Raw genomic sequence first — 18,247 nt, 5'->3', positions numbered from 1 at the left:
ACAAAACATTTTCTTTAATATTAAACATTTACAAAACTTTTAAGGATTAAAAAAAAAAAAACTTTTCTATTCACACAAAACGTTTTAATGTAAGTAATAAAACTAACATATTTAAACAAAATATATTTAAATAAATGGATGTCTTTTTGGGTGAGTTCTTTTTATATATTTACAGAACTTTTTAATGAAACTATTAATAATAATATTAATAATAATAATAATAATAATAATAATAATAATATAAATAAATGGTAAATTTTTACGACGTGCCCCAACATATTATAAACACTCCAACCTCCTTATGTTAAGAATGGCTTTTGGGATAACACTCCCAACCTCAAAAGCTGTTCTTAACATGGGGAGGTTCGGAGGTGTTTATTCCGAAAGCCGTTATTAACATGGAGTGGTTGAGGGTGTTTATACTACACTAGGGCAGACCGTAAAATAATATCAAATAAATAAATAAACCGGCGTTATAACTGAGAATTTCGGATGATGTCAATTAAAAAAATACATAATTTAAAAAAAAATTTTAATGAAATTATTATAACCAAACTTTTTAATGGCAGAAACAAATATAAAATAACTGACTTGTTCAGATTTTTGCGACCAAGATTAATTTTTATGTATAGTGCGTGTGTGTGTGTGTGTTTATCTTTCTTTGTGCATTTTTAATACAATTCAATATTTATTTAAAGTGTGATATATGTAGGTGGTCAGTGAAAGGAGAAATCCTTCTAGACGGAGGCAATTTTTATGCATAATAAAATCACAAGTATAAACAATCGAGATTTTAAAAAATATATTTTATTCACATATTTTTTATAACTTTTATTTTTATAAAGATGAAGTGTAGTATCACAAGATACAAATCTTTTTATAATTTTCATTTTTATTTTAAAAAAAAAACCTTTGAAATTTTCAGTTTCTAATGTTTTGTAATTAATATAGTTCATTCTTTTTATTTTTATTATAATTATTAATATTATTAGTTTTATTAAAGTTCTGTAAATATATTAAAAAAATGCACTCAGAAAGACACCCATTTATTTTAATATATTTTGTTAAATTTACGTTCGTTTTGTTACTTACACTAAAAAGTTTTGTGTGAATAAAAAGTTTTTTTTAATCCTTAAATGTGGTTTTGTTATTGTGTTAAAAAAATTTAAATTTTAAAGAAAGAAGTAAGTTGTTTGTATTTAAGATGTGTCCAAACATCTTTGTAAACAATTTTATTTTTCAGATTTAAGATGAAATATTAAAAATGATTAAATGTTAAGTGTTGAAACATTATGTTGAACAAAGATGGCGGTAGTAAATCAAATCGGCAAAGAATCAGTGCAGTCACAATCTCGAGAGTTGAGTAATTCTTAATAACAAAGATGACAGCAAAGAATCAATGTAGTCACGATCTTGAGTGTTGAGTAATTCTTAATAACAAAGATGGCGGCAAAGAATCAATGTAGTCACGATTCAGTTATTTCAAGACAGAGGTTGACAGCGAACTGACTTGAATCCAAAATTCGATATTTTTATGAGGTTAGAGGCTTCTCATTGGTTGATTGTTCTAACCGTACTTTAAAATAAGATCGTCGAAATCATTGGAGTAATACCCTCATTATTAATCCAAAATATTTTACCTGCCCCCCCCCCTTTTGATATGATGAAAAAGTCCTTTCGAACTCAATTTGATTTGATAATGTAAAAAAATGTATATTTATTTATTTCTTTTTCGTTTGTTTTATTTATTTTTGGAATTTGTCTTTATTATCATTGGTCAAAAAATATATTAATATATTGGTATAATGTGTGTAAAAAGAAGCCATTTTTAATCACATTTTTAAGTTGTTTTTTGTTTACTTTTAATGCATATAAAAATACAGATATACATACTTTTCAAATAAGCGAGATAAGACACTGATAGAATTCAGATGAAAAATCCTGATAGATATTACTTGAAGTAATACCTTCAAGGTGATCCTAGCCAAAAAGGAAAATCTCAATATTTAAGAATAGAGCAATACATACGTTTTGTGGTTAAATTTTGAATTCTGAAAAAACAACATATAGAGACATATATTCGATTTAAGAATTTATTGTTTGACAAAAGGAATATATAGAAGGGGTCATTTTAATTTCCTTAATCCATGGATTTTCAACAATGGCTCATATCATCAGAGGAAATGAAATGCAGTTAGTAAAATGTTCAGCTGCGAATGGACGCTATTTTGCTTTTTAGCACAATTATTGAAAATAGTTTTTGAGTGGTTGTGGATAATTATATGGAATAAATTATACGAAAAGAGAAGTTGATACAACCTGGGTAATCCATTATCGGAAGGATTCCAATGTCGTTCAGGGTTATAAATCCAGGTGGGCAGAAAATAGGCCCATGGGAGAAAGTGATATTCCCATATAGTGAAAGCATATTGCTCCTTATTGATTTTTCGAAAAATGGATTAAGGAAATTAAAATAACCCCTTCTATATATTCCTTTTGTCAAACAATAAATTCTTAAATCGAATATATGTCTCTATATGTTGTTTTTTCAGAATTTAAAATTTAACCACGATACTTTTCAATTCAATCTGTATTTGTGTATATGTATGTATGTATGTATGTATATATATATATATATATATATATATATACACAAATACAGATATACATACTTTTCAAATATATATACATTGTAATACAGATATACACATTTTACACATTTTTTCACATATACATATTTTTTTTTTTTTTGTGAAACAAAAACTTCAAATATTCTATTTTAGTTTGTTAATCTGGTTAGGAAGACAAGAAAAAAATGGTTGTAGTTTAGCATCGTACCCGGAACAATTTGCAATTATTTTTTTTGTGGTTTTGACTTCTCATTTTGGGTTTCTGAAAATAGATTTATTCATGATTAAATTCCAAAAAGTTCAATGATAAAATGTTTTAATTTTATACTTTTTATAGGTTTAGTGAAAATGTGGGCTATATTATTCTCAGAAGTTACATAACTAAGAGTAATATTTTTTTTACAGATTTTATTCCTTATGAAATGATATTTGATATCAATATGCTTCGACCTTTGATGAATCATAGAATTATTTACTAATAAGATACTACTCTGGTTATCACAATGAATTACTATTGATTTTTTACTTAGATCTGGTTTTTAAATAGATTTAGAACAGTGTTTAGAAAAATTGCTTCCTGTACTGAGTGCATAAGTGCAACAAACTCTGCCTCACATGTAGAAAGGGCAACAATTTGTTGTTTTTTAGTTTTCCAGGAGATCATAGGTCCAGTCTTTGACAATCTAAAACAGTATCCCGTTATACCTTTTTGATCCTCAGAGTTACTCCAATCCGAAAATTCTAATATGGATATGTTGACTTTTTAAATACTAAAGATTGTTCCTTTGTTCCTTTTAGATAACGAAGGAGTCCTTAATTGTCGGTTTTGATAAGTTTTGAGATAGCTTTGTTACAGTGTAACATATATCAGGCCTAGTGGTAGTCATGAAATAAATCGTTCTCTATATTCTTATTTATATCTCAATGGGAGTTATACGTGGTTTGCAATCTTGCATTCCAAACTTCAACAGGTTTTTTTCAATGTACTGTGATTGGTTCATTGTTATGGTTTCATTTTCACAAGTAAACTTTATACCAGGGAACCATGACAATTGTCCTAGTTCGGTCATTTAAAATTTTTTATTTAATTTATTTTTAACATCTTTTTAAAGTGTTGTCCCAATTTGAGACGAGTAATACATCATCAACTCCAAAAACCAAAATCAACAATTTATTACCTATATTTTTGGTATACATGGATGTGTCTACGGGACACTGCCTGAATTCTTGTTCTATTAAAGAATTATGGAGTGTTAAATTCCATTTGTGAGCACTTTGTTTTGGACTGTACAGTAACTTATTCAGTTTCCATATAAAATTTTTTATTTTTTAGTTTAAATCTCTCGGAGAGGGGAAGGGGGGGAGGGTAAATATAAATCTCACAGTCCATCAATAAGCACTTTTTACATCCATTTAATGTATTTTTTAATTGTATTGAGTAGCAAGTTGCAATAAAATTCTAATTGTTGTTAAATTTGTCGTTGGTGAGAATGTGGCAAAATATTCAACTCCAGAAATTTGTGAAAAACCTTTACAACAAATCTTGCTTTAAAAGTTTCACTGTCAGAAGCTGTAATTTTTTTTGAGAAAACCTAACGATTAATATTTCATGCTATTGGGCACATAACCTGTTAAGTGTTGAGACAAAAGATAGCGGTAGTAAATCAAATCAGTGAAGAATCAATGCAGTCACGATCTTGAGTGTTAAGTAATTCTTAATAGCAAAGATGATGGCAAAGAATCCATGTAGTCACGATTCAGTCATTTCAGACAGAGGTTGACAGTGAACTGACTTGAATCCAAAATTCAATATTTTTATAATGAGGTTGGAGGCGTCTCATTGGCTGATTGTCCTAACTGTAGTTATAAATAAGATTATCAAAATCATTGGAGTCATACCCTCATTAGTAATCAAAAATATTTTAACAGGGGGCTTATTTTTAAAAGTATCTTTTTAGATCCATATTCAAGTTTCATATAACAGTTACAGCTAAAAGTTTTCACTTCAAACAAGGGATGAAACCATTTGGCGTAAGGAGGTAACGAGAATGAATGATGATTAATGCAATAACCGATGCTTTAGCCTTGAAAAGACCAAGGCAAGAAGAAAGCAATCAATAGAAAGAGAGAGTTTCACAAGCTCTTGGAATAGGAAGATGGATTACATTGAGGTATCAAAGCAGTGAATTGATAAAGACCACTTGACCAATGAGTCAAATGAACTGGAACAAAAGAAGCAGGGAAGAGATCAATTCTTTATTTTTTTTATTTAACAAAAATATTACAAGAAATATTTCAGGTATTTAAAGCTGACAGGCCTAAATTGTCCAAATGATGGTCGGAATCAGAGGTTGCTCGAACAAATAGCCTAGATTGCATGAATGAAGTGGTCGTGCTTTGTTGAGCTGGCATATATTAATAGTAGAACTAGTTTTGTTTTAATAATAATGAAAAACAAACCAAAATTTTGCTGAAAATCTATAGACGAATCATGATAAATTTAGTAAAAAAAGGAAATAGTAACGAAAGTATAAAATCGTTCCAATAAAGATCAGGGATAAAACAAACAAACAAAAAAAATTACTTACATTATTTTCAACTTCAACACTTTGTCTTATAAACCACTGGAACATTCCCGTTAATGTAAAGGAATATGTGATGGATAGACCAACAGTACCAGCATCCAATTCTTTAAAAGAAAAACAAAATCCAAGATTATTTTCGGAGGAATAAAACAAGTTACCTATGTATTAAGATGCTTCTTTGTTGATGCTATTGTTTGCACACATAATACTAATAAACAAGCGATTATTTAGTCTGTGAGTTTAGAAATAAGCAAACAATATCGCAAAGTGAAAAATGAGATTCATACAGGATTCCAAGAAAAGTTGTGATACTATGGAATGCCCCCCACCCCCAATCTAAGATCATGGAGAATATAAGGAAATGATTTGTCATGGTGCACAAAGGCGATTGCAAGTAAGAGGAGTAGTTAGGCGGGAGTAACTAAAAGGTTGAGCATAGAAGTAGTCAGATTCTATTAATGGGGAACAAAAGACAAGAATGGACATAGGATTTCCAGTCATAAGTTAATATATTTGGAAATCAGGCTTGTTCCAGGCAGTTTGCTGTTTGTGAGGGTTTCAAGAGAGTTCTGCTTCAGACAGATGAGGGTAGACCTGAGTGAGGTGAGAAAGACTGCAGATTGGTGCAGACCTCAGGTGAACTGTTTTTATCCGAACAACAATGATGCCTCGACAGACAAATTATTTCAGTCTTAGCTGATATGCTGAAACTTAACTAAGATGTGGGGAGTTAATTTCAATGATGGTATCACACACACATCCTCTGAGCACAATTGATTTATATACAATATGTCGGAGTTTTTGTACTCTCTTGAGAGTCTGCATTGTTCTATTTTTATATACTTGTAAACTAATATTCAGAGCACAACTGATTTATATACAATATATTGGAGTCTGTGTTCACTCATGTGAGTTTGCATTTTGTTTTTTTTTATACTTGTAAACTGGTGCTCACAAAACCATGGTACACAACTGTTGGGTTGGTGATTGTCGAGGGAACGACACATGGTCTAACTGAGGGGCATTTGTACCATCTTGGATCACTTGAGTAATGAGCCATATGTTCGGAGAAAGTGAAATTGTACAAATAACTCATCTATCAAACATACAGGGTTCATACAGATTTTCAAGGCTATTTCAAGGTCTTCTCCAGACAAAATGCAAGTTCTAAAAACAAAATTTGATATATAAAGAATGATATAATAAACCAAAAAATTAATAATAAATTAATTAATATTTAAAAACTATTTTAATAGTATTTATTTCGATTTTGAATTTTGCTTCGACTACATACGTAAAATATATGAATTACATTCAGTAGTTTTGTGATAAATGGATGTAACTCTTGTATACCAGAAATAATAATACATATATATGTATGATGCAATTTCAGAAAAATGTATTTATTTCAATTTCATTAAAAAAAATATTTTAATTATATTCATTTTGATTTTATTTTTAATATTTCGACACAAATTTTTACTGAATATAAAGAATATGATTTTCAAGCCTTTTTTCAAGATATTTCCCATATGTTCAAGGCCCTTTCAAAACAAAGCTCAAAATTCAAGGCTTTTCTAAGCCTGTGTAAATCCTGTAAATCTATCAAGAAGATAGAGTTACATTATTAGTAAAATAATAAACAACCCCCCCCCAACCTTCCCTCTGAAAAAAAAAAAAAAAGAAAAGATTACAAATCATATTTACTGGAAGATAGAGGTATGCACCCCATGATAACAGAGGCGACGAAGGCTGTACAGAGAAGATCCAGACGCACGGCTAACCACCGTGTCGTAGCTATAAACATAAACCATGCCTCTGTGTGAATGTCCTGGAAGTTATCAAATTCCTCCAAAAACCTTTCTTCAGCATTGTAGGCTCGGATAGAGCTCATTCCTTGCAGGGAGGCATTGATTTGAGAAAAAACAGGACTGCGAGCTGGAAGAAAAAAGATGAGGGGAGTTAAATTTAAAACAGCTAACAGAAAAAAATGCTTTACATAACAATCCTCAATATTAAATGCAGATAAATGTTTATTATTAAAAAATATTCTGTGTTGTATTGGTTTTTTAAATTACAGATTTATATTAAAAAAAACAAAAAAAACTTATTTTTACTAAAACTTGAAATACTACTTTATGTCAACATGATTGGTATCGTCTGGCAACTGGCAATTGTGTTTTGTTTGAAATACTTTGAGATGTCAACTTATGTGTTGGAGAAAAGTCACATTTGTACCTAATGGGATTTGAGTTGCCAAAGCAAAACTCATATTGGAGGATATGTAAACTTTAAAAAGATTAAATGACACTTGTAGTTGGTAGGATTGGTCATGTGACATAAGGAAATTTTTTTTGTGCACAATACTTTTCTGAGCTAAAATATCAGTATTGCACTCTTACAAAAGACTGAAGGATGTAACATGTAATGTTCTCAACCTTATTTTATATCTTAGCGAATGAACCACAGTGTTAGTTACGTTATAATAAAGTATATTTTTTAAAGAGAAAAAATGACAATGATATGTTTGCATAGAGACATTTATTCCAGCTTGCTTGCTTGCAACCTGTCAGACACAGCACTACAGAGAGCCCTATCTATGGATTGAGACAGCGTTTTCTCACAAAACAAAGCAGAGAGGAATTGTTGATGGGTTACTTACCCAAGTTCCTTAGTAGCTGCATTAACACCAAAGTTCTGAAGATCTAAATACAATATGGGTGTAAAATGGTTGACAGATTAAATAGTCGGAATGTATGCGATCCTTGTGGCATCGGACTACAGCCAGTGCCAAGTCATCCAGAATAGAACACTGAGTGACTCCCTGTATCGCAATTATATGATAACTTATCTACACAATAAAAAGTTTGCATAACATAAAATTAGAATCGTAATTACATTGCTTAGTAAAGATTTGTACATCAAGAAGCAGTAAATGAAGATAACTTCTTTTAACTGATATTCATGAGGATCAATTTTACATAAAGGCTTGTATAGGTAGGCCAATACCGATTTGGCAATTACAAATTTGGTTCATTCACTTATTTAGATTTTGAAATAAGGAGTTAGGAGTAAGTGTATATTTAGTATGCTAATTATACTAGCAGCTGAAAGGAAGATATTTAGCATAGCACTGTATCTGATGTCATTCTAATTTTAAGATTAAATATAAACATAATTGGGAGTTTTTATGGATGATTTGGTTGTTTTGTTTTACAGTCTATCAAGTCTTTTAGGATCATTTAATTCCGAATCCAGTTATTTTGGTAAAAGTTTTTATTCTTCAAGTTAGTTATATCTTCAAATATTTATTCATGGTGTTTGGTTGTTGTTTTTGTTTTTAGTTTTGCAGAACATGATTGAGTTTAGCAAAGGAAAAGAAAAAAAAACAATAACATCAATGTTTGGTGCATTTTAGATAATTTTGGGGAAACCTTAACTTTCTTCTTTAAAGATAATGTTGATAGATGCAATATTTTTTAAAATAATTAAATAGCAACACAGTTTGTTATATAGATAGACAGAATTTGCTTATTATATTATGAATCTTTTTACCAATATTATAGGAATTTTATTGTAATATATAAAATTATTGTATCTTACCTTCTTTATCTTCTTATAATGCTATAATTTATATATAAAAATTATCTCGTCAGAGTTTGTACTCAATAACAAATATAAATAGCAATTAATTTGCTAAATTAATATTGATTCCCATTTATCAGTGTGTTATGTTGTTAAGAACAAAAAGTTATTTGATTTCTTTCTTTCAAAAAGTCACATTATCAATTTTTTTTTTTTTTTTTTTTTGCTGTAGACAGACATCTTTAAAAACAAGGGAATAAACTCTGACTTGATTTCTTCTGTGAAACAAATTAATATTTTAGACAGAGATTTATTTAATACCATATCTTCAATAATTTCAAAATCAAAAGAACTTTTGTATTTAGAGAAAAGAAGGACACATGAATTTAGTCGTCTCTGTGTTAACAGTTTTAAATAAAGAACATTTGAGAAAAAACAAACATGCTTCTTCGAAATAAGAAAATCAAAAGCTGCAAAATTGAATTTTCATTAAAAATCATTTTGTCTACTTAACTATCATGTCACAATTAGTAACATAAAAGCATGTATTACATAATCGCGCTGACACACCGGTTCTCATCAGATCACCAAAGGTAAGCAACGTTGATTCTGGTTAGTACCAGATGGGTGACCATTTGACAATTTTAGGTGCTGTATGTGCTCTCCGCTGATCTCTGCATTTGTTTCCAGTCGTCCTGTACATACACTTCACTTGCCACTGATATTTAACAATGTCGACTCAGGAGAGGTGTGGTCAGAGACTGCGCAGCTCCTTCCACAAAAATTTCACGTGCAGGCACCCCTTTGTGGGCATCCATAGTCTGTCAAAGACTGAAGGAATCCTGCCTGTCTTTCACGATTTCACGATTCACTGACCACCATTGAAATATAACAAGACAGACTGCAAGTGACTTCCCCTGCTAGGATATGAACTCGTCTGTTAATTATTTAAGTATAACTCTTCAAAAACTATTTTTCATTAATAACCAACTTTCTACTTATCATTTTTCTTAATTTTTGGATAGTTTAATAATTTCAACATGACAATTAAGTAGATACCATTGGTTTTAATTGAAATTCAATTTTCATTCTTATTTCAAAAGAAGCATCAAAAACACTTTCTCTACAGGCTTTTTTCATCACAATTTTTCAACACCCAGGCAACATTGAGTAGGGATAACTAGTTGAATTTTGTTGTTAGGTTCAATTTCACTTAAATTTTAATGTTATTTCTTTGATGACTGCTAATTTAAAAAAGATAATTTGTTACGATAAACCTGCTTTTATTAATTACAAGCAGGGACTCACAAAATGACTGAGGACCCCGTGTATTTTTACTTCAAACCCTGAACCGAATATTTACCAATTTTATTATAAAAAAAATAAAATGATACAAAATTAGTAAAAACATTAGATTTCTAATAAACTTTTGAGAAAAATTATGCCTGGTATTGTTTCCAGTTGGATCTTTAGACAAACACATTTATATTGTAGATTTGTAGCAGCAGTGCTACTAGCAGCAGCAAACAGCTCATGGTTTACGATTTTGAATCTGTGCTTAATTTCTAAGCTTGGCACTGATTGATGTAAGCATTTAACTTCTTTTGTGGCTTGCCCAATCAGGGGTCATCTTTCAGGCGAGCTGAGAACACTACAGAAGTTGATAAAAGAAGTACCAACTCGACCTTTTTTTTCTGGCCAGATCACCAGCGATTTAATTCACTTTACAGTGCTTCTTTCAACCTTAATTTTTCTCTGTTGGGATGTAACTAAAAATACCTGGGGCCATCTGGCCCTGGGGTTTGATAAGAAGCTACATAGACTCAATATGGATATTACAGCAGCAGGGAGGCGATGGTGACTCAGAGGTTAACCATTCGGGCTGACAGCCTGTTGTGTGCCAAGTTCAAACCCAGTTTGTTCCACAGAAACACTTTCACTTAGGAACGTTGGCAACATTCATGTGGTCCCTCCCAAAAGTACCTAATATCATTCTAGAAAGAATTCTTAATAAAAAGAGAAACGAGCGCCAACAAAAATCATGGATGATGCTCATGATGATGCTTCCGTTCAGTTTCAAGAAACAATGGATACCCCCTGTAAGGGTTGTTGCATGTGTAATTGTGAGGTGAGGGTTGCGCAATCCCCAATCACACCTCTCCTGAATCGGCACTGCTTGAGTCCAGTGGCAAAGAGAAATGCAAGACGATTGGAAACAATGCCAAGATAAGCAGAGAGCACAGACAGTACCTGGAATTCTCAAATGGTCACCCATTTTAGTACTGACCAGGCTCAACATTGCTTAACTTTGATGATCTAATGAGAACCGGTGTGTCAATGTAATGATGCCATATAATGATGCTCAACAAACTACACGTGGACTTAAAATGTACGTATATGGCTCTTAGTTTAACACTTGTGTACTGCAGAATAAAACATCTTTTATCTATGAACATTTTCATTTCCACAAAAACAGGATATTTTTTCTACCCTTCAATATGAACACTAATGAGACATTTATTTATCAATACATGGACAGTCTAATCTTTTGTTTCAGTCCACACTCATAGGCATATTCCTTAACTTTTTTTCATTAACATGTTAACAAAGATGGTTCAATAAAGTTGTTTTAAATGTTAGAATAAGACTTTGCCAACTTATTTTACAGATTTGTTCATTTTGCTTTGAACTTATGTCATGGATTAAACAGATTTAAAAAAAAAAAAATGGAAAAAAAAAGGAAAAGAAGTTGTGAAGATCATGTGATTTGTTTGGACAAAAAAGGATTTTCAGAAAGTTGTTTCTTCAGAAAGTTGGAGAAAAGTTGCATACCGACAGTTTCCAAACGTTTGACGCTTCTGGAAGTGCGTACATAATACTGTCGCAGGTAAATAAATATGCACAACATGATAGACGTTGGGATGAGTGTCCATGGGTTTGCCACTCCTGTAACAAGCACTACACTCACCGTGAGAAAGAAACACTGAAATACAAACAAAATGATTAACATTGTAAAAGAACAAGGCAAACATCATCAAATTTTAAATAAAAAATTCACTATTTCTAAGAATTCATGCAATAATTGGAAACAATAATGTACAATGGAATTTATTATGAATCAACAAAGATGGCGGTGGAGGGGGGGGGTCACCGTGGTTAAATGGTTAAAGACACAGACTGACAACCTGGGTGTGCTAGGTTCGAATCCAGTTTATTCCACATAAATACTTTCAATTAAAGATGTTGGAAACCTTCACATGGTCCCTCTCATAAGTACCGATATCTTTATAAAAAGAATTGTAGCAGTCACAGAGAACTATTTTCTCTGGTGAATCCTCTGAGTTCTCTAGCCACAGGCTAACCAATCAGCTAACAGGGCACATTGATTCATCCATTCCCTAAAAGTCTTAAGGGGACGTCAGCAGTCAGATCCGGACCACCAGCGTAGCAACATCTATCCTCTTTCATCTCCTGTCCACTGGACATCTCGCTATAGCATTGACGGTCTCGATTTGAGACAACTGCTATCAAACCATGGATGACACGCACTGATTGACCGACGATGACCTTAAAAGAACTTTTCTTTTTTTTTTTTTTTTACATAGGCATCACCACTTATCAAGGCCAAGAGGCCACTCGAGGATAAGGGTTAAAGAGTGTACAGTAGAAATTGGACAATATAGTAACCGTTAGTAATAGAGATTCGGTAAATTTGTTAACTTATATGGAACAGCTCATGAAAAAACTTGTTTACATTAGACTTGAAGACAACCATATTGTAGCCAGCTGGAAAGCAGAAAAATGGAAGACAAATCCATAGGCATGCAGTTCTAAGAAAAAAGCTTTGCTCAATGGAATCTACGTTTAGGTTTAGGCACAGATAAAGAGTGGGGGAAATTAGTGATAGTGTTTTCTGCTAGACAGGTGTTTCTTGTGAAAGTTTGGCGAGGGGGGACCATAGAATGGAGCTCAGCCAAGCACTTGCCATGAAAATAATGATAAAGCAGAGACAAAATCGCAACATCTCTTCTGTGAGAAAGAGGATGCAGGGAAGAGAAAAGAACATTCCCCACAATGCTATGAAGTCTATTTTGAACTCTATCAAGGCAGGATAAGTCCTTTCTAGCAGCTCCTGCCCAGATGTGGCAACAGTATTCCATCCTTGGACGTACCTGGCTCTTATATAGATAGAGAATTGCACCAGCAGTGAGATATCTACTGGATCGATAGAAGGATCCCACCATTTTTTTTCCAGCGGCCTTGGCAACGGATTTAATGTATGTGTTCCATTTAAGATCAGGAGTAAAGATCAAGCCCAGAAGCTTGTCAAAACATGAGGCCTCCCCAAGTCGAGAGCCATTCATTTAAATTGATGCCAGATGGGGATCAGAGCGTTGATGATGTAAAGATAAAAGCTTGGTTTTAGATGCATTAAAAGTAACAAACCACCTCTTTTCCCACTGTACCACTTGCTCAAGATCAGAGGAGAGAGAATCAGAGAGAACTTGGTCATTTACGGTCTTAGATGTGCTACCATAGATAGTAGTGTCGTCAGCATAGATGTCTACAAATGATGTAAGGATGTGATTTGGAAGATCATTAATATAGATCAGGAAGAGACTTAGGCCCAGGATGGACCCCTGAGGGACTCCAGCATTAATACTGTGAGCTTCTGATTTCTGCCCATCAACCACTACTCTTATGAACCTATCAGAGAGAAATTATTTAATAATTGAGAAGACATTTCCAGCTATACTGTAGCTGGACAGCTTGTGAAGTAAACCTTTATGCCATACTCTATCAAAGGCCTTTGATATGTCAAGAGCAATTGCCCTAGAAAGGTAGCCTCCGTCGAGAGATTCGCTAATCTAATGAGATATAACTGTAAGCACATTTGCTGTAGATCTGGCAGAACGGAAACCATATTGTGTGTCATTAAGAAGGTTATTTTTGCTGAGATGGTTGATTACTTCTCTATTTAACACAGAATCCAGCAACTTACTCATGACGCACAGGAGACTTATTGGCCTGTACTGAGAGGGGGATGAGCGATCACCTGAATTCTTAAATACGGGACATACTGATGAAATTTTCCAGGGTGACGGGAAGCAATTCTCCTTAAGACAACGTTTAAACAGTTTTGTAAGGATGGGCGCAAGTTCTGGTTGAAGTTTTTTGAGTACTATAATTGGAATACTGTCAGGGCCGGTTGCTTTACTGGAATCAAGGTTTTTGATTAGCTTGGCAACATCACATACAGATATTTGTATATCACATAGCATGTTTTCTGATACAGGAGGACATATTGGAGGTTGGCAACCTTGGTCGCAAAGGTTAGAATTAGCTGCAAAGAGTTTGGCTTTGTCTGATGCTGACGAGATTATCTCCGGTCCATTTATGAGAGTTGGGATAGAGCACACGCTTCTGTTCAGGATTTTGTTTGCTATTTGCCAAAACTGGTGGGAACCAAGGTGCTGCTCAGCTACTTTGGACTTGACAGACTCTCTTTTTTACAGTGGTTACTGGCAGTTTTGAAAGCGGCTTTAGTCTCGGTACATCTATTACATTGGAAGCAATGGAAAAAGTGACTTCTATGTGCAATGGCAGCAGCACATTCCAGAGAGAACCACGGCTGGCTGTTAGGTTTTTGATGGAATTTTTTCGAGGGTATAAAACGGTCTATACCTACAATTAACCATTCTGTCAGGTCTGATACTATAGAGGACACATCCTTTTTAAACATGGAATACAGAGGTAGATCTGATATAAATGTGCAGAAGCTATTCCAGTCAGCAATAGAGTATCAATATACTGCACGATGGAGAGGTAATTCTGGGGAATACATTTCATTTTTATCTTAACTGATCCAATTGAGTGGTCGGAAGATCCATGTTGAGACAGAACAGAAGCTGAACACAGTTCAGGGCAAGTTATGAGAAAGAGGTCTAGGAGACTTGCATACTGGCCGTCAGTATCGGGAAACCGGGTGGGTTCATGAACAATCTGACTGAGGTCATAAGCAATAGAGAAATCATGACAGAACTTCCCCTCATCATCGGTCTTGTTTGAGTGAGTTAACCATTCCACAATGTGAACATTGAAGTCTCCACAGATATGAATATTAGCTGAAGGATAAGTATATAGGGCATGGTTAATTTTCTCAGATATGCTTCTAAAGATAGTAACTCCACTGTTGTGGGGGCAATAGAGAGCAAGTATAAATGCAGTAGTTTGAGCAAGTGCAAACTGGAAGCACATATAGGGTAAGTTAGGATCTTCTCTGGAGATGTCCCTATCACATGGAAAGCCATCTTTTATATAGGCACATATTCCATGCCCATGGCGATCTTGGGGGTCAGATTTGGAAGTTAAAAAACAGGCAGTCATGTCAGTGAAATTGATTTTTGCTGATAATCTACAAGGCAGGATCAAATAGGTCAACAGAAATCGATTTTATACTACTTAGACTGCCCATTTCCTTTCCCCTTAATTTGCTTTTCTTATTATGTGTTTAATGTTTTTTTTTTACTCATGTTCACTCCTAACAAGGATACTTGGATGTAAGGGGCTAGGAAAGATTAACTTCTGCAGTCTTTGCATATTTGAAGAAGGTATATAATATTTTTGCACATAAAAATATTTCTATCTACCTGAAGAAAGTCTATTCCACTGGAAGGTAACATGTCATCAATTAATCCCATATCCTTGGAAAATCTGTTCAGTATGCGACCTGAAACAATAAAATTTTAAAAATGAGATGGGTACAGGGAATTATTATACAAAAGGAAAAAGAAAAAAATTAATTTGACGATAAAACAACAACAAAAAAAAACGTGCACAAATCTGAGAAAAATACACTAAAAATAATTTTATGAGTTTTGAGTGGAAGTAATTTTAATGAAACTTCTAATAGATAAAGTCTGGAAAATATTCAAACCAAATTTAAAAACTGGAAACTTTTCTTAAATAATCTTGAGAATTCAAATATTCAGATTCAATGAAACAAAACGTTTTGCAGCAAAATCCAACACTTGATAAAAAGAAAACCTAAAAAGCAATAAAAATAAAAGTTGTATATGCAGAGACCCGACAGTTTATTTAGCAACAGTAAGAGTTATATTCTATATTATTTTTCAGTAATCTTTCAGTTTTGTAAGTAAATTTCACTGGGAGACAATCATCTCAAAGCAACCGCAAAATGAGTTACATGCATTGGTGCTCATATCCTGGTGTATATTGGTGAACAATACCATGATGGCAGCCATCAGAGAGTCAACCATGTTGTGGGCACATTCGTTGGCCTTGATTTTGATCAGAAATTATCTGATCATAAAATACACTTAAATATCATTTTATTTTATCCAAATTTCATATATATTATTATAAAGTTCCGTTTTCCTGCTTTCCAAATCCAGTGGTTTTGAAGAAAAGTTTTTTAATAGAATATATTTGTTTTTTCAAGTCGGTTTCTATTTAACTCATAGTTGAGACCCTAACAGGTACTACCACTCTGGGTCAGAGTGGACTTGGGAGCAATAGTAATTAAAGGGTGGCTCCACACTCCCCAAAGCCCGTAAGCTGGGGCCTCACCATTGGATATAGTTTAAGGTCATATCCAGGACCTTTTGACCCTTTAGTAACTATTTTAAAAGTAAAGACTCATTAAAAAAATCCATAAAAAATGCAATCATATGAGCTGCCTCATGCTGCTCTGTGACCTTTCATCTTGGAGAAAATACAGTTTGAAAAAATATATATAGACAGACAGATATAATGAGTTTTATAAGTGAGATTTGCATTAAATTTGATCCAGTTATTAGACATCAATGAAGCAAAGTTCCCTGCATTTCAATTTCTTAATCCTTAAGCTTTAAATTTTTTACATTTTCTAGAATAAAAATAATATCTTGGATTTTTGTCAAATTAGATTAATGATTCTAGACTTGGGGTTTAGTAGCATTATATCTAGATTTTAATCTTTGTAAAGTGCCATAAAATGCAATATTTTTCTGTTCAGGGAATAAATTTTACCTACCCTAAGACAGGTATTGTAAAGTACATATAGGAATTAATTTTACCTCGCATAGGATGGGTATTGATCTTAAACAATTGTTTATTGGGCATTTTGGAATGTTCTATTTGCATTCTAAGGGAAATCAGCATAAGAAAGATGGGAGTGATTCGAAATATTCCATTTTAATTGTAAGGTAAATAAGGATGATAAGGGTCAGAGCGAATATGCATATTAATATATAAATAGTAGAGAGAAAAAAATGAAACCACTACTTATGTTTAATTGAATATCTATAAATAATTTATAATAAATTAATGTTTAGTGTTATTTATCTGCAATTTTATTGTCCTATTTTCATACATATGTACTACAGTTTTGTCAGTATTAAGAGCAATTAATGAAAGTGATGCAAGAAAAAGGATAAATTATTAAAACTTTTTTTAAAATAGGCTCAGTCATTTTCAAGGGAGGTAATTTAAATGAAAACTATTAATTTTTTAAATTACAATAGATTTATATTAAAGATATGCAATGTAAGTTATACATTTAAAAAGAATGCTCAAAAATAGATTAAGGTAGCTTTTTACTAGTATGTATATAAACCACAATGAAAAGCGGATGTAATGTTCGCAATTAAAGGGACATAACTCTCTTCTAAATTAAGGAAAAAGGCAGTCGACATAGCCCATCACATACACCAAGGCATTGTCAAGACAAAACAATTAAAAGAAAAGGCGTGGTTCCCAGGAATAGACAAACTGATAGAAGAAATTGCCCATGACTGTATCCCCTGTCAAGCCTCAAACCCAGGACACACACACTGAACCAATATGCTCCACTCCTCGCAATTGTTCCATGGACTGAAATTTCAATTGATTTTGCAGATCCTTTTCCATCTGGAAACAATTTGCTTGTCACAATTGATGACTACAACCACTTCCCTGAAACTAAAATACTCCGCTTGCTGTTTACAAGTGCAGTTATCCTTCGCCTGAACACTGAACATGATTTTTACTAGATAAGCGTATCCAACTATTTTGAAATCTGATAATGATCCCCCCATTTCAAGGACAACATTTCAGAGACTTTGCCAATTCAGTCAGGTTTTAAATCCCAAAAATCACACCTCTACGGTCTTAGGAAAAATGGAGAGGTAAAGCACTTTATGCATGCATTAAAAAGATTTATACTTGCTACCATGGTGAAAGGTCACAATTGGAAAACTCAGTTACCTCACTTCCTAAGCCAATATAGAGTTACCCCCCCTCCCATACCACCACAAAAATATCTACTTTTGGAGCCTGTACTGGCAGAAAAATGAATATGTGCATAACTAATACTGTTGAGAAACTAGTATTAGGTCCAATGCATAACAACAACAACAAAAAAAAATGATTCTAAGAAAAGGAGAAAATGAAAGGGTATGCAGATAA

The 18,247-nt window shown here is 32.9% G+C and overlaps 1 protein-coding gene and 1 pseudogene across 1 annotated transcript in view; both read right to left on the bottom strand.

Annotated features, from left to right (window-relative positions):
• Positions 1–18,247, bottom strand: part of LOC145242735 (ATP-binding cassette sub-family C member 4-like) — a 275,544-nt gene that overhangs the window by 21,833 nt on the left and 235,464 nt on the right. Inside the window, exons 17-20 of the mRNA XM_080105907.1 lie at positions 15,451–15,530; positions 11,633–11,783; positions 6,923–7,153; positions 5,219–5,319 (exon numbers count right to left, since the gene is read on the bottom strand). Of these exons, the coding sequence (XP_079962033.1) occupies positions 5,219–5,319; positions 6,923–7,153; positions 11,633–11,783; positions 15,451–15,530 (563 nt within the window). The remainder of the gene's footprint in view (positions 1–5,218; positions 5,320–6,922; positions 7,154–11,632; positions 11,784–15,450; positions 15,531–18,247) is intronic.
• LOC145283774 (5S ribosomal RNA) lies at positions 11,039–11,156 on the bottom strand (annotated as a pseudogene).

Source organism: Euprymna scolopes, chromosome 1 (genome assembly GCF_053919585.1).
Source record: "Euprymna scolopes isolate OS-2025 chromosome 1, ASM5391958v1, whole genome shotgun sequence".
Taxonomy (NCBI): Eukaryota; Metazoa; Mollusca; class Cephalopoda; order Sepiida; family Sepiolidae; genus Euprymna; species Euprymna scolopes.
This window is presented reverse-complemented; position numbering and strand designations above follow the sequence as displayed.